General features: G+C 41.9%; 1 protein-coding gene across 9 annotated transcripts in view; it reads right to left on the reverse strand.

The window, feature by feature from the left end:
- COBLL1 (cordon-bleu WH2 repeat protein like 1) overlaps positions 1–19,695 on the reverse strand; it is a 140,701-nt gene extending 121,006 nt beyond the window's left edge. For 5 of the 9 annotated variants that reach the window (XM_084891594.1, XM_084891592.1, XM_084891593.1 and 2 more), the window contains exon 1: positions 18,607–18,965. In XM_084891594.1, coding sequence (XP_084747720.1) covers positions 18,607–18,950 — 344 coding nt within the window. In that variant the 5' untranslated portion in view covers positions 18,951–18,965. Of the gene's footprint in view, positions 1–18,192; positions 18,458–18,606; positions 18,966–19,337 lie in introns of those variants that run through there. The other 4 variants (XM_084891597.1, XM_084891595.1, XM_084891596.1 and 1 more) reach the window with 4 other exon arrangements.
- Positions 19,696–23,592: the final 3,897 nt, after the last annotated feature.

Consider the following 23,592-nt stretch of genomic DNA (forward strand, 5'->3'; position numbering starts at 1 on the left):
CATAGCAATGACTCTCAAACCTCCTGGGTGGCTGGATATTCCCTTGAGGAATTTTCCCTTTGGCAACTCACCAGACCTTGCAATCCGCTGCCCCAGTGAGGGCAGCATTCTCCAGTCTTGCCATAAATGCTCCCAGGCTGAGAAAGACAGTTTTGATACTTGGTTCTGGCTAAGAAAAGCCAGCACTAACAACTGCCCACAGTCCAATGAGAAGAACTAACCCCAGGGAAAACTTTGACAGGGATAAGGAGAGAGCACATATACAATTTACACATTCTATATTCTTATAAACATTCTGAAAAGGTACATCAAGACATCCGAGGAACCAGAAACAATGTTAACCAAGACAAGAAAAAGAAGAAAAAAAAGTATTTGAAAGTGCATAGTAATGGCATTTCAGAGATTTGGACTGTCCTTATTTTAAAACAGAGAGAGTATTGTTTACACTGCCTTGGATGTTGTTCAAAGATATGTATTTTTAATAAGACTGAATCGTGTTTTCATTCCAGCCAGAGTGACTTTATTCCCTGAATATAATTTCCGTGTACCGTATTAGTAATATTTTCAATACAATTGGTTGCCAGTGTCCAGCCCAGTGCCCGACCCATAGTTATCTTTCAATAAGTATCTGTTGAATGAAAAAAAAAAAAAAAAAATCAGTGAACCGGTGATTCTTTCAGGAAGATTTCTTGTTCTTCTTGTTATTACAATGGGCTTTCTATTAAGTAACTTCAAACTCAACCTCCCCAACTAATCCATGTTTAAAACTCCTCCTTCTCAAATCTCCCCACCTCTCCACAGAGCAAAGATCTCCACAGAGATTCCCAGTGCTCCTCCTCTCCTTGATCACAGCAAAGATCAATAATCAGAAATCCCCTGGGTCCGGGCCTTCCCATTGCTTCCGGGAGGAGACCATGCCTGGGCTGGGGACCACACAGGCTGCAGCTGAAGAAATGCATACGTCCAAACCGGCAGGTAATTACACACACGAACACCTCACTTCTCCGTGCGTTCTAACAGCTGACTACCATTTCCCCCAGAGAAAGTCCTTTTCTTTGGCATGTCCCTCACTGATGGCAAGTCATGGGGCCATCCCACACAGATGTCTCTGAATCTGGAAATGGCTTTCACAGTTTCTGGCTGTAACAAACGCTGGCACTGGCTTCCTCGCCCCAGCAGACTTTGCAGTCTTTCAGTTCTGGAATCACATTCACCTAAACCTAAAACTCACACTGGATCACCGTTAATGTTTTTATTGGAAACGGTCCAAATCTTTACCAACCAAGTGACAAGTAAAAATAATAATAATAATAATAATAATAATATAAATACACATATGGTTTGTTATACAACTATTCCATAAAGCATGTTTAAATGAGTTTTAAATAGCTGTAATAGCCTATAACATAATGCTGGAGAAAAAGATCATAAAAATAGTATATGTAATTAAAAGTCTAAATGCTTATTTAAACATCTAAAGGGATATATTCTATCCACGCATTACCTAAACTATATCTGAAAGAATATTGGTTTTAGAAACAAATTACTGTTCTGATAAATAAATTTGGGAAAATGTTACTTTCCATATGTCCATTTTGGAGATCCATTATTAGCATAGTAGCATATTAAAATCCCTGAGAAGACCTTAAAAGAAGAAAAAAGCTTAATTTTTTTTTGTTTTTTACCCAGACTTTCTCCAAAATCATTTGCCCATGGAAATTGTTTTTACAGAAAATGTTAATTTATATCTTATTTAGAACACAATTTAGTAAATGGTAAAATGCAAATCATGTCAGCAATTGTTATTGCAAGTAGCCTAGAAAATGATTATTTCTCTTTATAATTCCTATTACTTTCCAATACTTTGTGGTAAGCATATCAATTTTGTAATCAGAAAAATTTAAATAGAAAGAGCAAAAATAATGTTTAGTCCTATTTAATGTCTCTCATACTATTTACTCTTAAACTGCCAGATCTGGAGGAGTGGGGAGAAAGTGAGCAGGATGCTAAGTGGTCAAAGCAAATAGATTTCAAATGACATCTGGGTCTTATTCTCAGATCTGTCACTGCTTGGCCACGTGACCCTGGACAACTTACGCTCTAACCATCGATTTCCTCTTCTGAACAATCTGGATTACCACTACACCTACTTGGCAGAGTGGCTGTCACACATTTTACACAGTACCTGGTGAACAGTCAGTATGCAATAAATGCTCACTCGTTATATGACTAGTCACACAAGCCACCACCCATTGTTCTTAAATTACTGTGACCCAGATCCTTTTCATTAGGGGAAATTTGATGAATTTTCAAATATTCCTTCAACCTCTGAAGCAATTACGGTTCATATAATTTTGCCTGCTATCTGGTAAAACACATTATTTAAAAGAAAATTTACTGAAAACGCCCCAAAGTTCAAAAAAAAAAAAAAATATTACAAGAGCAGTGACTGAATACAAGTGTTTCATTATATTAGACATTTTTCATTATATTATTAAGAAAAAGTAGATCTTGATTATGTTAAGATATTTTGAATTAGTCTTTCTGTTTTCACATCAAAACATACAGCGCAAGAATATGGACAATATTCCTATATTACAAAAAATTGAATCCAGGAAAACATAAATAAATAAAGCTCTTTAACAGTACCTGCTCTAATAAAGGCTTTTAGTTATAGGTGGGTACAGTTAATTTTCAGACAATGCTATCATGCTGCCACCAGACAAAGAGCTACAGTTTTACACAACCTAAGACATGCTGCCCACTTGCCTCCCCTTAATGATGGAGTCAGGAGTTACAGATTCCTCTTCCCTTATCAATAACAAAAGTTAGGGCTCCAGCCATTTTGGCTCAATGCACAAATAGAGCATGGGCCCTGGTCAGGTTGCCTGTGGGAGGCAACTAATTGATATGTCTCTCTCACATCAATGTTTCTCTCTCTGTGTCTCTCACCCTCCATTACACTCTCTCTGAAATATTCTTGAGGATTAACAACAACAAAAAATACAAAAATTAGTTTCTAGATTGCCACTCAATTCTACAGCATCCATAGTAAAACACGATACCTCGATTTCTTACTTATGGGAGGTGGAAGATATGATTTATTTTTAATCCTCACACAATGATATGTTTTTATTGATGTTCGAGAGAGAGGAAAGGAGAAATACGCCCTCAACTGGGATTAAACTCAAAACCCAGGTACTGTATGTGCCCTGATCGGGAATCAAACCCACAACTATTGGTGAAGGAGCCACCCAGGCGGGGCAGAAGATCTGATTTTAATCTACATGTGTGTTGTTGTGTGTTTTTTTTAAAGTTCTCTTCAATATATAATAGCCTATGATAAGAATAGTGTCTCAAATTCCCACTCCTTTTGAATAATGATGTTCTTGCGTATGATATTACAATTGAAAAATTTCAATCAATGAATATCAGTCCTAACAAAACCAAAGAAATACAGTTAGGGTTACTCTCCCTGTACACAGCAGAAAGGTGAAATGTTAAAAGATAAGGCAATTCCCACAAAGGTGAAGTGAGGAAAGAGTCAGAATTACAGTCACCTTGGTAGCATGTTCCTAATCTCAGAGGGGGGCATTTTTCTCCTCTAAAAAGAAATGTGATGTTCGTGAAGATTAGCACCCATTTTGCATTCAGCGTTCCAAGAACAGCTTCTCGGCACCTGGCACGGGGACTTTGACAAGGAACTAAGGTGGAAAACCAACCCCACCTTCACTTCTAGGAGAGACATGGGAACAGGGCCTGTTCCCTCACTCCTTGCTTTTCAACTAATATAATAATATTGTCGGCATTGCAAAAGGCTGTTTTCTAACAAAGCAGATAATACTTAAAATGTAACAAACATAAACTGAATGCCTGGTACGTGCTGGCGTTGCTTCCACACCTTCATTCTGTAGAATCGTCTTCCGCCACAGAGGAGACGCAGAGGGAAAGAACGTGCCTAAGCCAGCGAAGGGCAGAGCAGGTTTTCGGTCTCCAAATCCATTCTGTACCAGCTGCCTGTTGAGTGCCGTTCTGACTTCTGGCTGGACCAGTTTTATTTGAAACCAAAGCCAATGCTGCTAAATGCCCCAGAGCCAAGGGCACTGGTTCACCTAAGGTAGGCAGCAGAGTTAAATGGGGAGTGCTGGGCTGGCTTAGAATGCATTCCGGAATGCTCGGTCACCTGCCCATACATTAAATGACCCTTTTTGTTTGTTTTTCTGATGAATTCTAGCTTAGAATTTGGGGACAACGTAAAAACCCTAACTTGTTGCCAAAAACATTCTTAGAAAAAAATAAAAAATAAACAAATGTTTACTAGTATCATATTTACAATTTTGTACCCGTTTTGAAGTGTAACTTCCCAAAAAAATTAGAGAGAAGGAACACACATACTGATTATTTTTTAAAATGCTTATTGGACAATTAAATCTCTTCCGTTAACTTTACCTCTAAATTCTCAATCTTTTCTTTCATGAGCTTGGGTGGGAAAAATACCCTTTATTTGGTCTTATTTTTCAGCCATTATGTTCACATCAAAATGCTAATTTCTTATACCAATAGAAGGATCAAAATGAAAGGCTCTTTATAATTTAGACTTTAGGGTGTTGACACAAATGAGAATTCTTATGTACAAGTTAATGAATAATTGCTTCATTCTCAAAGTTTATAACGTATGTTACTCTGCTGTCATTATTAAAACAGGAATACTTAGGCCGTAATATAGCACTTATGTCCTGATAAGCAAACCTGCCCGTGATGGAGAAATACTTCGTTTTCTCTAAGTTTTAGATGGAAATGACATTAATCAGAATTTTCAGTTGCACTACTAATGACATGCAAATTTCTTTTACAAAAAGCACTGCAGGGGATAATGCTAAAAGAGAATCTCAACCCAAGAATGAAGTTTTATAATAGAGTGCCGAGATATTTACTACAACCTTTTTAATGGTGCATTTGATGGGGGCTTACAAATTAATTGTGTAATGGCTGAAAGAATAAATGTTAACTACTCAGTTCAATACTATGCATCACTGAGCTTCAACCACTCCGGTGGACAAGGATTTTGTAGGTCTCCAACCCAACAGTGACCTCTTGCTCAGGTTCACACAAATTCAAATACCTATCCAATAACTGATCATTATGCATCTAGGTATGTGCAACTAATTAAATTAAACCCACCAGTATACACAAAAGTAGTCCAGAATATAGCCTCTGCTTTTTAGGGGTTCACCATCTAGTTAATTTAATTAAACATACCAAGAAAGATTATAAGCAAAATAGATTGTAAACTGCATAAAAGGTGCTAAAATGACCACTTAAACAGAGCAAAGGTGAAAAAGAGAAAACATGTGAACCCATCAATTGCTGCTGGTTTTATAAATCATGGTTCATCCCTCCAAAGAAAATACGCAGCTAGGGGAAAATAGAGCCCTTTATGTAATGAAATGGAATAATTATCAAGTCATATTGTTAAGTAAAACTGCAAAGTACAAAGCAGAACTAATTGTGTATAAAAGAGAAAAAAGCAATACGCATGTATTAGTCATTTGCTCCTGAGTTTAAGGAGATGCACTGTTCAATATGCCAGCCAAGAGCCACCTAAAGACTCTTCAACACAGAGATATGGCTAGTGTGACTCAGAATTTAAATTTAAATTTTATGTAATGAATTTGAATTTCAACTATGATTCAGTGTACAATATTTGGTTAAAGACAACTTCCTTGTTCCGTAGAACTTGAATCACATTAACCACTGCATCGTTTCGATTGCATTTTTTAATGTGGGGCCTAGGAAATTGTAAATTGCATTTGCGGTTCATATTGCATCACCATTGGAGAGCTTGGGTATAAAGAAACCTCCCAGAATTTGTAAGAACTGGTAACACCAAGTATCTCTGAGGAGAAAACCTGGGTAACAGGAACAAAGGGGCTGGGGGAGATCTCTCGCTATTTTGTTATTTTCCTTTTTGAATTTGGTGCCACTTCTATTTTAAAATGAGGAATCAATGATGTGACCTATAAACACCACTGTTTTTGGTACAATTGTCAATTTAATTTTGGATGGAATCCCTCCCCCAAAAAGCAATTTGGTACTTTTGAAAAGGTCATACATGGTCTTTGGCAGAAAATGATTTCTAATAACCTAAGATCACAGAAGTATTTCACAAACTAAAGGTACCATAGTTACCAAGTGAACATAAGAAATTAAAGCCTTCAAACCTCAGACTGCCAGTTCAGTGCCAACACAGCCTAGCATTTAGCACCGCTGCCTTTTTCCCCATCAGAGATGGTTCTGTTTTTCATTTTCCATTCATTGAATATATTTTGCCCATTTTCTTGTTCCTTTTTTCATCCACCTCCTCAAGTGAAAATTTGATTATCTCTACATTTCCATTTAGCACAGCATACTACTTGGCTAGCCAAAAAAGGAAAAATGCCAGGAAAATTCTACCCTTTACAACTTATGAAAAAAAAATATCCTCCATGAAGCAGCAGTGTAAAAACATGAATGGGTCACAAAAGGTTCAATGAAAGGGAGTAAATAAGCGTTATATACCCAACTGAGATAGACCTACTGTATTTATATACAAAACAAAAAATTAAATTGTTTATGTACAGTTGGATATAATATACCCAACTTTTTTTTATTATATATTTTATTGATTTTTTTACAGAGAGGAAAAGAGAGGGAGAGTTAGAAACATCGATAAGAGAGAATCATTGATCAGCTGCCTCTTGCACACCCCCTACTGGGGATGTGCCCGCAACCAAGGTACATGCCCTTGACCAGAATTGAATCTATCAGTCTGCAGGCTGACGCTCTATCCACTGACCCAAACCGGTTTCGGCTATACCCAACTTTTTAAGTCAAAGCATCTAGCTGTCCTCTGTGATTAGGTATACTAGGTAGGAAAAAATAATGGGAAGAAATCATTCCCATAATCTGGAAAGACACTTATGCAAAATTTAAATGACCCTTCGACACTTTGTGTTGGAGTGTGCTGCCAACTAGTAACTGAATCATGAAAACCTGAGAGTAACGGGAACTGCTTCAGACCACAAAATACAGTTGCATCCCTAAAACAGTGACCCTGTCTCCTTCTTCATTCCATTAAAGCAGTGCTACTTGGTCATCCGGCCTAAAAGAAAAGAGAAACAAAGGATTGCTCTTCTCTATGACACTTTCAACTTTGTGCATAATGTGCGTCCACGTTAGCACAAAGATACATTCAATGATTCGTATAATTATCTTGACTACTGTTGACTTAATTAAGTCAACGAAGGTATATCCATCAGACCTGAGCATGGCATGGTGGTAGCCATTTTCAGATTTAGCAAATCAATTTCCTGATTTTCCAGCACATCTGCACTGATACACAACTGTAGCAGCTGGCTCCTGTCACACAGCTCCCCTTGGGATTAACTAGGACTTCCTTACTTCCATTTCTCCAGAAATAATAGCATGTGTTGCAAGTTTGAGAGATTAAAATTCTCAAGGACTGGTGATAAATGCCCCACTTAGGTTTGACTACCTTAATTCTACTTTTGTACATATATAACTTGGTATAAGTATAGAAACTGCAATGTTAGGGTATAAAGTGAAAAATAAATATTTATTTTTATTGAACTTATTGGCGTGCATTGGGTTAAAAAAATTATATACGTTTCAGGAGAACAATTCTATAACACATCATCTGTGTGTTGTATTGTGTGTTCACCACCCCCAAGTCAAGTCTTCTTCCATCACCATTTAACCATCTTTACCCTCTTCTCCCTCCCCGCACCATCCTTTTCCCTCTGGTAATCACCATACTGTTGTCTGTGTCTGCCAAGTTTTGCTTGTTTAATCCCTTCTTTTCTTCACCTTTCTCACTCAGTCCCCTTACCCTCTGCTAGCTGTCGGTCTGTTCTCTGTATCTATGAATCTGTTTTATTCTGTCAGTTGATTTTATTAGATTCCACATATAAGTGAAATCATATGGTACTTGTCTTTCTCTGACTGGTTTATTTCACTTAGTATAATACTCTCTAGGTTCATCCTAACTATCACAAAAGGTAAGATTTCCTTCCTTGTTATGGACCAGCATTCCATTGTGTAAATGTACCACAGCTTTTTTTTATCCACTCATGTACTGATAGACACTTGGACTGCGACCTTCAAACAGTCTGACCGTCTGGTAGGTATGACGCACACTTACCACCAGGGAACAGACATTCAACCCAGGAGCTGCCATTCTGTGGTGACTTGGCAGCAGCGGTTCTGGGGAGATGCACCCCAGAACCAAAGGGGAGGGAGCTCGATTCCTCACAGGGTCACGAGATTCCACCTTCGGCCGTGGGTTATGTTGTTGCTGGGCACTGTTGGTTTACTGCACACTTGTGTTTCACACCCTGTACAATAGCATCTTTGCAGAGTGCCCTCTCACACTCCGGGAACCCTTAGGGGTATCCCAGAGCCAGTTCAGCTGATCCCCACAGGCCAGGCCGAGTGACCCCAACTGCCGAGGGACCCTGCTCGCTCTGCAGATGCTCTTCGAGCTGTGGTGCCACCCCAGATGTGGCCAACTGCAGAGGGACTATAGGAGGTTGGCTCCAGTGCGTGTCCAGCCCCGTCTTGTCCAGTCCCACCCCTACCAGCCACCTTCTAATTAATTTCCTTTCAATGTGCATGAATCTAGGTGTGGACCACTAGTTATAAAAATGCTGCAATGAACATAGGGGTGCATATAGTCTTCTGAATCAATGTTTTGGGTTTCTTTGGATATATTCCCCAGGAATCTCTGGGTCATATGGCAGATTCACTTTATTTTGGGGGGTAACTCCATCCTGCTTTCCACAGTGGCTGCACCAATCTGCATTCCCACCAACACTGCACAAGGGCTCCCTTTTTTCCGCATCTTCACCAACACTTGTTTGTTGATTGACTGGTGATAGCATATCCATTCTCATCTCATAACCATAAACCTAAAAGCCTTAATGGGACTACATCATCATCATCATCATCATCATCATCATTATTACTAGTGGCCTGGTGCATGAAATTTGTGCACATAAAAAGGGAATTGATTAGAGGAAATATTTTAATATTGCTATTTGCACTTTCTCTATAATAGAAGTGTCAGAGATGAGAGAAAATTAGTAAAATATATATGAAAATCTCCCTCTGTCAGAGTCTGGGGCACACTGCAGGACCCAGAGTCAAGTCCCCACCCACCCACGTGCACCTCAAAATAGTGTGAGACCCAGCCCTGGCTGGGCCCACCCCTATCAAGCCCTGCAGTGCAGGGGGCATAGCTTCAGGTCCCCTGTCAAGCCCTGCCAGGCAGGGGCGCGGCCTCAGATTCCCCAGCCTGGCCTCAGGTCCCCCCCACTCCCCACCCTGGTGCAAGGACATGAAGACACAAGGGCATGATGACCATTTGCACATTAGCTCTTTATTACACAGGATTTTCTAAAGAGCAGGCAGTTAGGAAATTGACCTGATTCTGTGGTGTGCTGTGCTTTCTTCACAATAAAATTCCTGAAGCTTGCCTCTGAGTTATATCCCTGAGCTATATAGCATGAAAAGACACAGATGTAGTCAGAATATTGCCCATTACATGTGTTGGAAACTCAAATACCTTCATGTATTGACTATGAAATCTGAAAATTCTGACCTTGGTAAATATTTATAAATATTTAAAATGTGTTCAAAGTTTCACATAGTAAATAAGTTATCAGATTTCTGAGTTGAACTTGTACTATTTTTCTTGCCTTTGCCTTCTTTGGTATCTTAATATTGATCTATGACTATCCCAATGAAAGTACTTTCTTTGTCAAACCACTCTACAATTCAATTCTATATCTAAAGTCAATAAATAACGTTTAACTTATTTAAATTTATAAACAGTATTGTGAACTTAAGCTATATGATAATAAACAACCCAAGTTCACTCTAACATTTTCTAAAAATTAGTTGGTCCTTGAGAGCTTTTTCCAAGGAATTCATTCCTCAGCTATGAAGTTTGTATGCAAAGCTGCAGACATTTGGCCCTTTATAAATAGTCATGGGAAACTTCTTTCTCCCATACTTTGAGTTTGTTTTTACTATAACAGATGGGTGGGAAATTAGCAAAGCAAAAACATAAAAAAAAAAAGGTCTTGCAACAACTATCATACTAATGTTGGAACACTAAATGCTTAAAGATAAAGATATATCTAACAATAACAAAAATGCTTGCTGAAAATTATAAAGACCATTTGCCTTAATACATAAAATAAGTATGGACTCAAAATTTAGACAGAACTCCTTCTACCTTTTTTTTTTTAATATATATTTTATTGATTTTTTCACAGAAAGGAAGGGAGAGGGATAGAGAGTTAGAAACATCGATGAGAGAGATACATCGACCAGCTGCCTCCTGCACACCCCCCATCAGGGATGTGCCCGCAACCAATGTACATGCCCTTGGCTGGAATCGAACCTGGGACCTTTCAATCCGCAGACCGATGCTCTATTCACTGAGCCAAACCGGTTTCGGCTCCTTCTACCTTTGAGCAAGCTCCTAAGCACATCTGTTTCTAAACATCTTAGCCACATATCAGCCATTTTTCATGAAAGTGTCTCCAGCACAGAAGTTTAGATATATTCCAATATCATATAAATGTTAAAATTCCACAATGCTTGCCAAGGGGCTAAACCTAAATTTTCAATTGAAAAAAACACCATTCAGCATGTATCAATCACTAATCATAATTCTGCAGAGTTTCTTAAAGTAAGATATATATTGCTTTACACAAACAGACTATAAATCATTTTGTTCCAACTTATTTTTAAGTTCAATATTTAGAGATCTTCCCAGTAAGTAAATTTTAAATTAAATAATCACTATTTCATTTGCCAATTTCATTAGTTACACTTGGGAGTCAATAAACTTTTTGTGTATATGGGCAGAAGACAAATATTTTTAGCTTTGCAGGCCATATATTCCTTGTATGGACTACTCAATTATAACATTAAAATCTGTCATGCATAATATGCAAATGAGCAGGTATGGCTGAATACCAATAAAACTTATTTACAAAACAGATAGATGATTAGAGATTAATATCCAGAATATATAAGTTTTTCTGAAACTCAAAAAACTAAAAAGCAACAAAAAATAGGCAAAAACTTACATAAATATTACTCAAAAGAAGATATATGAATAGACAAAAGCATGAAATGATGCTCAACATCACTAATCATTTAGGAAATGCAAATCAAAACTACATTCATACTCAGTAGGATGACCACTATAAAAACACACACACACACACACACACACACACACAACATATAATGATGAGGATTGGCGAGGATGTAGAAAAACTAAAACCCTGTTGTTGGCACTATAAAAATGGTACAGCTAAATGGAAAACAGTATATTGGGCCTCCAAAAATTAAAAATAGAATGATCAGATGATCCAGGAATTCTACTTCTGGATATAAACCCAAAATAATTAAAAGCAAGTTCTCAAAGAGACATTTGTACACCTATATTCCTAGCAGCACTAGTCACAATAGCCAAAATATGGAAGCAACACAAGTGCCCAATGACAGATGAATGGATAAGCAAAAATGTAATATATACATACAATCAGATACTCTTATTCAGCCTTAACAAGGAAGAAAAATTTTTTATTTTTTAAAAATATTTTTTATTGATTTTTTACAGAGAGGAAGGGAGAGAGATAGAGAGCTAGAAACGTCGATGAGAGAGGAACATCGACCAGCTGCCTCTTGCACACCCCCTACCGGGGATGTGCCCGCAACCAAAGTACATGCCCTTGACCGGAATCAAACCCGGGACCTTTCAGTCCGCAGACCGACACTCTACCACTGAGCCAAACCGGTTTCGGCAAGGAAGAAAATTTTGATATATGATACAACATGGATGTATCTTGAGGACTATGCTAAGTGAAATAAGCCAATCACAAAAAAAGACAAAATCTGTTTGATTCCATTTATATGCGGTACCTAGCGTGGTCAAAATAATAGAAACAGAAAGTTAGAATGATGACTTCCAGGGTTGGGAGAAGAGGAAAATGGGAGTTTTGTTTAATAGATATAGAGTTTTAGTTTTACAAGATGAAAAGAGTTCTGGAGATAAATGATGGTGATGATTTCACAATAAAATGACTGCACTTAGTACCACTGTATTATAGATTTAAAAATGGTTAAGACAGTAAATCTTATGTAATATGTATTTTACCACATTTTTTAAAAATCTAAAAAAAAGAAAAAAATACATATAGAGGACCCATTTTTGGCACAATTTGCTGGGCAATAGCTTGCTTACCAGTAACTTAGGCTATTGCATTCTATTTTTTTAATATATATATTTTATTGGTTTTTTTACAGAGAGAAAAGGAGAGAGATAGAGAGTTAGAAACATCAATAAGACAGAAACATCGATCAGCTGCCTCCTGCATACCCCCCACTAGGGATGTGCCCACAATCAAGGTTCGTGCCCTTGACCGGAATCAAACCTGGGACCCATCAGTCTGCAGGCTAACACTCTATCCACTGAGCTAAACCAGCTTCAGCAAAGGCTATTACATTCTAAATATAATGTTTTAAAGTTAGCGTCAAAGTACCATTTCTATACATACATCATATTCCTTTATTTCCCCCTGCACAGTTACAGATAATTTTAATACAGCCCTTAATATGAGAAATCAACCTACCAGAACCTAGAAAAACATGTTTTACAAAAAACAAGGGCTCCCAAGTTATGACTAATTACTTAAATAAAAGCAGTAGTCTCAATAACATGAAGCTTAGCATTTATTATTATATAAATAAACCTGGCATTTCAATAATAAAGGTACCCTCTAACACATTCAGAGGAAATTATACTTTAAAGAAAAAGTCTAGCACTGTCTTAATAAACATTTTCCCTTTTCTTATTTGGCAATCAAAAATCCTACTTTTGAAATTATACTGCAAATGACTCTAATAGTTGCCTTGTGGCAAAAATATGTACAGATTGTCATATGACAAAAGAAGGCTGTCAATTTACTGAGTTAAATTAAATCATCCCAAGCACATGAAAATATTAAACATGATTCTGAAGACATAAATCAAATATTTAAATTCTTTTTTAAATGCTGAACATGGGGTTTCTTTTGCATTAGAATTTTTAGGAGTTTTTAAATAATAAAATATAAACTTAAAAAAAAATTAAGACAAGGCATTCATAAAACCACTTTAAGTTAAAATAGTTTTCTTAAAACTATATTTTTATTTATTTTATTTTATTTTATTTTATTTTTGTTAATCATCACCTGAAGATATTTTACCATTGATTTTATTATTTTTTATTATTATTTTTTTTAGTTTTTTAAGAGATAGTGGAAGAGAGAGGGAAAGACAAGGAGAAACATCTATATGAGAGAAACACATCGATTGGTTGCCTCCTGCAGGCCCAGGATGAGACTGCAATCAAGGTACCTGCCCTTGACCAAAATGGAACCCGGGACCATTTTGTCCACAGGCCTACTCTCTATGCATTGAGCCAAATGGGCTAGGGTTATTTTTATTTATTTTAGAGAGGAAGAGAGAAGGAGAGAGAGAAACAATAATAAGAGAGGATCATTGATGGGCTGCCTCCTGCATGCCTACTACTGAGGATCAAGTAGGAAACCTAGGTATGTGCCCTGACCAGGAATTGAATCGTCACCTGCTGGTTCATAGGTTGTTGCTCAACCACTAAGCCACACTGGCCAGGCAATACAAATACTCTTTAGCCATTCAGTATAATCCATGGTAGCAAAAATACTGGGTGACAACAGGCCTAGTGACGAAGAGCATACATGTGGGGATCAGACCTTGTTTCTATTACTCTTTCATCTCTTAGGGTTGTGTGGCCTTGAGTATCTTAAACAATCAGAGCCTCAGTTTCCACAATTGAAACATAGAGTTGTTATATTTCCTAAAAACGGAGTAGAAAAAAAATTTTTAAACAATAATACTATAAGGCACTTAAACGCCTCTTCAATTTTAAAAGGCAAAATAAAGCTGAAATTTGTGATCTTGAGTTCCCTAAAAATGATTACCAGCAGTTTCCATTCCCTTTCATAGCTTCATCTCCATCACGTCTATTTTTAAAAAAATATATTTTATTGATTTTTTACAGAGAGGAAGGGAGAGGAGAGAGATAGAGAGCTAGAAACATCGATGGAAGAGAGACATCGACCAGCTGCCTCTTGCACACCCCACACCAGGGATGTACCCGTAACTAATGTGCATGCCCTTGACCGGAATCGAACCTGGGACCTTCCAGTCCGCAGACCGACGCTCTATCCACTGAGCCAAACCGGTTTTGGCATCCATCACGTCGATTGATATCTACTTCACCAAAGATCCTCAGAGGTATTTGCATATTAGAATCACCTGAGCAGCATTTACAACCTCTCCATGCCCTTGTCCCAGGCAAGCTAAAATCAGAATAGATAGGACTGTGATAGTATGGCTATTAGTATTAAAGGTCCACAGGTAATTCTCATGTTGAAACCTCAGCTAAGGCACTCAACTTCTAAGGAGTCAATAAATGTTAGCTACTAAGGACTCAGTTTACATAATCAGTGAATTTTAGAACCAGTAATATCCTATCTAATAAAGATGGAATATGAAAATTGACCATCATGCCATCACAAAGAGGGTGGCTCCCACAACAGAAGTGGGGTTTCTGTAACACAAGAAGGCTGTGCCCACAGCAGAGGCCAAGTTCCCCTAACAAGCCTTAGCGAACAATTAGCAGGGATCTGAGGCTACACCCCCCCACCCCGATGAGAAGAGGGGGACCTCAGGCTGAACGACCTACCCCGATACCATGCTGGGGGACCTCAGACCACACACCTTGCCCTAGCACTGGGGCAGGGGACCTGAGGCCATGACCCCTCCCGGCAGAGCTTGACAGGGGACCTCAGGCTGCACCCCCCCACCTGGCAGGGCTTGACAAGGTGAAGCTGGCCTGGTCTGGATCTTGCCCAAAGGGGGCGGATCTGGCTAGGTCTGGGTCTCAAGAGATTTTGAGGCACCATGAGTGGCAGGGACTTGACTCTGGGTCCCTGAGCATATCCCAGACTCTGACAGGTGGAAGATTTTCATATACATCTTACTAATTTTATTTCATCTCTGACACTTCTATTATAGAGAAAGGGCAAATAGCAATATTAAAATATTCCTTTTAATTAATCCCCTTTTAATGTGCATGAATTTCATGCCCCGGGCCACTAGTACCCACATAAAAGCTAAAGAAACAGCTGAGGCTAAATCACTCCTTAATGTTTATATCCACCACCTTCAATTAACCCCCTGCATCCAAAGCTGAAAAATTATAAAGTAGTACACTTTTCCCCCCACACTCCAGAAAATTTGTTTCGGAATCAAAACATTAAGGTTCCTTGCCCTGGCTGGTGGTGCTCAATGATTAGAGTCTCAGTCTGTGCTGTGCACTGGAGGGTCTCAGGTTCGATTTCTCGTCAAGGGCACTTACCTGGGTTGCAGATCCAATATCTCTTACCCTTTGGTCAGGCTCCTGGGAGGCAGCCAATTGGTATGTCCCTGTCACATAGATTTTTTTTTCCCTCTCTCTCCTCTTTGTCCCTCTCCCCACTCCATTCTATTCTCTCTAAAATCAATGGGAAAAAAATATCCTCACTTTTTTTTTTATATATATATTTTATTGATTTTTTACAGAGAGGAAAGGAGTGAGATAGAAAGCTAGAAACATCAATGAGAGAGAAACATCAACCAGCTGCCTCTTGCACACCCCCTACGGGGGAATGTGCCTGCAACCAAGGTACATGCCCCTCACTAGAATCGAACCTGGGACCGACCGACGCTCTACCACTGAGCCAAACTGGTTTCGGCTCCTCACTTCTTGAGTATTAAAAATCAAACAAACAAAAAGAAACATTAAGGTTCCTCAAAGCAAGATCAACTACATGTTGACATTTATATTTCCAAGAGCTTTATTTTATTTTTAAGCATATCTAGTACATGGGCAAGTAAAAACCACAAGGAATGGTAGCTCTAAAGCTAAAGTACCCAAGATGACTCTTTGACATTTAAATGTATAACGTTGTGTTTAGAAAAAAAGATTAACAGCAATTAATGCAATGAACTAGGCAACTAGTCCTGTTTTTCTTGGTATTGCCACTAATTTGCTAGATGTGTGCAGTCACTCAGTGTCTCTGGGCTTCAGATTGTCATTTATAAAATACAGTTGCATTAAATGTCTTTAAAATAACCTGTTACAACAATGTAAGGCATGGAAAATTACAGAGAAATTCTATAGAGCAGTGATATACAAGATTAAGGATTAAACTAGCACTAGCCCTTGTAGGCTATTAGAGTAATGAGTCATGATTTAAGTAGTTTTATAGCAAGAAATTTACTTCTCAAACCTAATGATTTATTATAACATATTGACTGAGCTTGCTCCCTGCCACTTCCCAAAGACCTATACCTAGGATATTATTTTTCACAGTTAAAACCTTTTAAATGTCTTGGGTTTTTAAGAAAACAACACAACAAAAGCAATACTAAATACTAAATGGTCAAAAAACGCCATGTAATTGGCACTTGGGATACGCCAAGGGACAAGATAGATAAGTAGTAAAAGAAGACAAAGTAGATAAGTATTTTTTGTTGATGATACTTTTCTGAATAGAAAAATGTAAGGTAAAATGATAGAGTAGGATGCTTTTAGATATACTGAATCATTACTCCAGATGTCCCTCTTTAAATTTGGAGGAGGGCAAAATTCCTTAAAAGTGTTTTCTTTATATTTGAGAAATTAGATAAAAGTTTTGTGTATTCTTCTAAACAAAGAACTTCTTAATTAAACCTTTAAATTCTCAAAAGTAAAATCTGAAGTATCTTAACAAAAGCCATGCTTATCACTAGAAAATTCTTACCATGCCTTCATCTCAGAGCCATCCGATCTCACCTATTTTACTCAAAAGTATTAACTGATTTCTGAACACCCATTAGCATATTTTGTGTAAGTGCATATGCTGGGTTCTTTTTTAAGTACTTTAACCTATCCATTTTCAAATCCACCAATTTAATTATATCTTATTTCATGGTTCCTTACTACATCTCAGTATTCCTGAAATATGTCTCACCTTCAATTTATATAACTCTGCAGCTCCAATGAGAGGCTCATGCTATGATTATTAATATCTTTCTATCAATGTATTTCTTTACCCATAGATCCTAATGGGAGAATATACGGAGGGATATATGATGATATCTAAACAAGGGGGACAAAAACGGTGAAAGGACAGAAATGGAAGTCAACAGTAGTATGGCTACTTGCAAAGTGAAGAAGCTAATTCTTTGGAGCAAAATGAAGGAATTAATTCATGCACTACGTAAGCATTATGCTAAATATCTTTTCTGTTAGTCATGTTGCTTTGAGACTTTCCCATGTTTCCTCTAGACAACTGCCAATGCTCCAATGGTCTCTGATGAATAAACATGCCGTGACTTGCTTCTACGGAAACGTCTGTCATGCTCCAGGGAAAAAATGACTTCTCTAACTCTTAAATCAGGAAAACTGCACACTCTCATTCACAGGTTGCAAAGTCGATTTTCCCTTCATGTTTCTTTCCTGGGATGTTCCTATTCCTTTTTAGGGCATTGCTGCATCCAGAAATATCAGAAAAGCATCTGAGTTGGGGGAATACGTGTAGGCAAACGTTATCCTGCCATCAGAGGGGTGTCCCACTTTAGAAGCTTAAGGAGCATCGGGGTAAAGCCTTCCCTGTTTACCGAGATGAAGGTTAAGTTCAGGTTCCCCCCATCTCCTGCGGAACTACCTGTTCTCATGACTGTTTACCCAAACGCTCAGCAAGGTGATATTAGCATATCTGGCAGGAAGGCACGCTCCATTGAATATTAACTCACCATGTGACAGACAGCCCCTTCGCCTCCAATCTCTCCCCGCACACGTGAGGACACAAAGGAAAAAGTATGGTTGTTTGCAGTCTGACTCCGCGCTCGGCTTTGGCACCGGCAATTGGCCACGGGCACACACACCCCCGGCCCGAGGCGCGCACCGCCCGCTCCCGGAACTGTCAGCGGCTGACAGCTGGCACTCCCTGCGCGGCCCTCCTCGCAGGGAGCCCCTTCCTTGGTCACCTTGACACGGCTCACCTGCCCGGGCCTCCGCTCCGGCCAAGGAAACTTTTTCCTCCTTCCCAGGAGCTCAGTTACAGGTATCGCCCGCCGCCCTGCCGGCGCCCCAACAAGGGGCCCTTTGTTACCATCTGTGCTCCCGGACTCCTCGCCCCGTCGTCCCCGGCACTCCGCTGCCCTCCAGCAGCTCCGGGCAGAAAGCAATGACAAAACTACCAGGGCCCCCACCCGGGGCGGCCTCCGCGGAGGCCGGAGGAAGCAGCCTCCTCCCCGGCCGCGTGCGCCCTGGCCAGGGTCAGGCCGCCGGCACCGAGCGGGGCCCGGGCCAGGTGGGCGCGGGCCCCCCTCCCCGGCCTCCCCCTGGACCCTCTTCCCACCCTTCTCCCCCGGACCCCCCTCCCCGCCCTCCCCCCGGGGCGGCGCCCGGCTTACCCGGCGGCGGGCGGCGCGGGCTCCGCCGGGGCGTCCTGCGCGCTCGGGGCGCGGCCGTCCATCAGCCTGCGGACCGCCGCGCGGGCTCCGGCTCCCAGGCGGCGCGTCACGGCTGCGGGGGGAGAGGCGGCGGTCAGGGCGGGACGCGCGCCTCCTTCCCGGCCCGAGGGAGGCTGGCGGGAGGCGCGTCCGGAGCCCGCCCGCCCGAGCGGCCCAGCCCCGCCGCCCGCCTCCGCCTCCGCGGCGCTGCCACCTGCGGCCCCGCTCCCCGCCCGCGGGAGCCGGAGCCGCGGCGGCGGGAGGAGGCGCTGCAGCCCCCGCCCCCGGGCCGGCCGGGGAGCCATTGGCGCCTCTCGGGGAGGGAGCGCGGCCCGGGCCGGGGGGAGGAGGAGGAGGGAGGGGGGGAGGAGGAGCGGGGCAAGGGGCAAGGCGCGCGGGCTCGCCGCCACGCCTGCAGCCGGCGCAGCCCCGGGCGAACAGGCTGCACGCCCCGGGACGGAGGACGGACGGGGGAAAGTTGGGAGGGCGCTTTTCTCGCTCCCTCCCGGGGCTCCTACTTTCTGTTCAGAGGGAGGCAGAGGCTCCCTGCCCCTCTCTGCCCTCCCCTGGGCTGTGCGCTTGCAGCTCGGAGCTCCAGCCGGGACGTGACGGCGGAGAAAGCCGCAGCCTCCCCGGGCTCAGCCAGCGCCGCCCCAGCCCCGCGGAACCTCTCCCCGAACGGGCCCACTCACCCTGCCCCGTGTCCCTGCCCGGAGCCTCTCCCCGCACCGGCCACTCACCCTGCCCCATGTCCCTGCCCGGAGCCCCGGAGCTCGCCGCCGCCTCCGCCCGACGGCCGCGCACAAGTGGCGGCGAGGCTCCGTGGCATCGGAGCGAGAGAGGCAGCGAGCCGGAGCGAGGAACGGGGCGGGGATGGACGGGGACCCAGTGGGAACTTCCTTCTGCCAGGGCTTTTGGGGCTTTGGGGTCCGGCTGGGGAAGGCGAATGGAAAGGAGGCTCCCGAGCCGGGTGTTCCCATTCCCGCCGCTAGGGCAGCGCCTGGGAAAGCGTGGCGCGCCCAGGGCAGACAGGTAGGGAGGCAGGGGCTGGACCTGCCCTGGGAGGACCCCGGGACTGAGCCTGCCCTGGGAGGACCCCGGGACTGAGCCTGCCCTGGGAGGACCCCGGGACTGAGCCTGCCCTGGGAGGACCCCGGGACTGAGCCTGCCCTGGGAGGACCCCGGGACTGAGCCTGCCCTGGGAGGACCCCGGGACTGAGCCTGCCCTGGGAGGACCCCGGGACTGAGCCTGCCCTGGGAGGACCCCGGGACTGAGCCTGCCCTGGGAGGACCCCGGGACTGAGCCTGCCCTGGGAGGACCCCGGGACTGAGCCTGCCCTGGGAGGACCCCGGGACTGAGCCTGCCCTGGGAGGACCCCGGGACTGAGCCTGCCCTGGGAGGACCCCGGGACTGAGCCTGCCCTGGGAGGACCCCGGGACTGAGCCTGCCCTGGGAGGACCCCGGGACTGAGCCTGCCCTGGGAGGACCCCGGGACTGAGCCTGCCCTGGGAGGACCCCGGGACTGAGCCTGCCCTGGGAGGACCCCGGGACTGAGCCTGCCCTGGGAGGACCCCGGGACTGAGCCTGCCCTGGGAGGACCCCGGGACTGAGCCTGCCCTGGGAGGACCCCGGGACTGAGCCTGCCCTGGGAGGACCCCGGGACTGAGCCTGCCCTGGGAGGACCCCAGGAGAGGATGCTGTGACTGCAGAAATTCCTAAACTCACAGAGCAGGGCTGCAGCTAGCCCTCCCTGAGGTCTGATCGGCCACGTCCAGGGTATTATTTTTGTTGTTGTTTTTTCAACCTGGCCTCTAATATTGCTCTCCTGTTAAAAGCATACCTGTGACACTGTGACCTATCTAATGGTGGCAGAATTAAGCTTGCCCTATCTTCAGAGGCACCTTCCTTCCTTCCTTCCTTCCTTCCTTCCTTCCTTCCTTCCTTCCTTCCTTCCTTACTTTTTTTCGCTTGTGACAGCTGTGGCATGAGGACTGGACAATAGGGTCTCTGAGGACAATCTATAAATTAAGAATCTAATGACAGATCTTATTCACCTTCTCTTGGAAGCGAGGAATAAAAAGACGACAGGCGCGGCTGCGCGCTTGATTGTAAGGTTTAGTTCCCAAGCGGATGCTCTTTAGGTGACTCTTTACACCTGACAAACAGGTGCATTCGCATATCTTTATGTTATCATAAGAGTCTGTTGTTGTATTGTGCAAGCCATTTTTGATGGGTCCAAAAACTTGCCTTCAGAAAATAACATGAAATTAACTAAGGAATTCACTTTAAACTACAGTTTAAAAATAAACATTTAAACAAATTGCTGTAGAGAGGTTAGGTGAAAAGTATCCTATCAGAGGCCTCTAATGTGGTGTTAGCATCAAGTAACAATAATGTGATAACCATTTAACCCCAGGGTAACATTTGGTAGGTAGAAAAAATTAAATTAACATTTAGAATCAATGCTAGACTAAAAATGCTCCTGGACTAAATGCTCCTTTAATTATTTATTATTATAGCAACCAAAAAAAAAAAAAAAATGGCTGAAACTAAGTAACATATTAAATACCAATATCTATTATGGTCAGTCAGTAATTATTCCTTCCTATGCAGAATATGTTCCTTTCAGTGTATCTTTACATAAAATGTGGTTTGGTTAGGTTACAATATTAGAACCATGGAGAAAAAAAGTTGTGTTTTAATATTTTGCCTAATATTAATCAAATCAGTTCATTTCAATGGACCAGGCGTTTAGTCTTTTAAAACAACTCGGGTTAAACAATTTCATGAATCATTTATGACTCTAAATGACTAGCTGCTTGCACAGACAATAATGCAAACATTGAGTAACAGTGAAACTACTTAAAGTCTGTAACTTTCAATCACAAGATCAAGATTAAACTTTAATTGGTTTCAGCCTTGATTTGTGACATGCTAGAAATACTGTTGACTGTATTAGTTTAATCTGAAACATAATACACTTTCCTAGCATTTCATACTACTGAAGGCATTTTCAGTGCTCACCAACTTTTGCTGTCCTCTTTCTGGTTTTAAACATAGGGCAGGTTTACCCTCCTCACCCCACTGAAATTAGGTTTAGCGATGTAACTTGTTTGAAATTAGGTTTAGTGATGTAACTTGTTTTGTAGATAATGTGAGCAGACGTGAAATGTTTCATTTCCTGGTGGAATCACTTAAGGGTCAGTGCTTGACTCTTCTCTTTTCCCTGGCTGCAGCAATCATGGAAGTGCATCTTAAGTAGGAGGCGGCCTCGAACTGAAGGATCCTGGAATGCTAAAGTATTACCCTGCACAACTGCCCCGGAGAGTCGCAGGACCTACAACAGAATCTGCACGAGTGAGAAATAAACTTGTGTTGGATTAAGCCACTAACACACTGGAGTGGCTATTGCCTGGTATTGCTTAGCCTACCTTATGCACACAGTATTTCCCCCTTATCCGAGGTTGGGCTGTGTGTTCCAGTTACCCGTGGCCAGTGGCAACCAGAAAATGTTAAATGGAAAAACTCTACAAATAAACAAGTTTTAAATTAACTACCATTATGAATAGTGTGATGAAGTCTCCAGAATCCAGCTCCATCCCACTTGGTCATGAATCATCCCCTTGACCACTGTCTCCACGCTGTATAAGCTCCCCATCCTATAGGTATCTCGTAGCCATCTCGGACAGAATATGGCAGTGGCTGTGTTCAAGTAACCCTTATTTTACTTAATAATGGACCCAAAGCATAAGAGAAAAATTTTATCTTCAAGTTCTATAAAAGTGCTGGCAATTCGTATATGCCAAAGAAAACCAGTAGAGTCCTTCGCGAAAAGGTAAGTCTGTATAGGAAAAAATAGTCTATGTAGAGTTTGGCTCTATCTTCAGTTTCAGGCATTCACTGGGAATTGTGGAATGGATTCCCTGTGGATAAGGGGGGAACTATAGCACAACCATATCGGTTTTAACCTCTGAATTCCCTGACTCCATAGGAACTATTTATGACAATTTACGACAATCAGTGACCTTTTACCCTGTTTCCCCAAAAATAAGACAGTGTTTTATATTAATTTTTGCTCCCAAAGATGCGCTAGGTCTTATTTTCAGGGGATGTCTTATTTTTTCATGAAGAAAAATACGGTACACATTTATTGTTAAATGAAAATAAAGGAAATTTATTACCTGTATACGGTACGGTAGTTGTCAACACAAACCAGACAAACTGTGAATCCTGCAGTATCAAGAATTTACTCATTTATTCAATGACAATCATGTCATCATCTTCTGGAACATCATCATAACAATCCAATTCCTGAATTTCCTGGTGAATTTCTTGTGACTTCATTTCTTTCAGAATCAGTGGACCAAATCTCTCATGTTTAGCCTAGGGGGAGCCTTATTTTCGGGGGATGCCTTATATTTCACTCAGAAGGAAACCTGTAAGTAAGTCTTATTTTCGGAGGATGTCTTATTTTTGGGGAAACATGGTATTTGTAATGTTCTAAAATAGGGGTGTCGAACTCAATCAGAGAAGGGGCCAAAATCTAAAATCCAGCCTAAATCGCGGGCCGAATGGTTTACTGAACAGTCATAAACTGACAATATCATAAACTGACAGCGGAGTGCAGTGATGACAGCGCGGTGCGGGCCACATTGCAAGGCCTGGCGGGCTGGATTTGGCCCGCGGGCCTTGTGTTTGACATATGTGTTCTAAAACATGGTTTTACATCTGGCAAGCATAAGGCTACTTTCCTCTCAATATATTCTGATTTGGATTAAGTATTGCCTCATAGCTCTAGGCATGATTTCTAAGCAGATTATAAATTTTGCAATCATCTCAATACTATAGAACAAGCTGAGCTATCGCTAACAGTATTTCAACACCCAAGAGTTCCCTTCCAATTTTTCTGAAATATCACCTTTTTAAACAATGTTACAGGAAGTTGA

Source organism: Pipistrellus hanaki (assembly GCF_964339955.1).
Source record: "Pipistrellus hanaki genome assembly, chromosome: 8".
NCBI classification, from domain to species: Eukaryota; Metazoa; Chordata; class Mammalia; order Chiroptera; family Vespertilionidae; genus Pipistrellus; species Pipistrellus hanaki.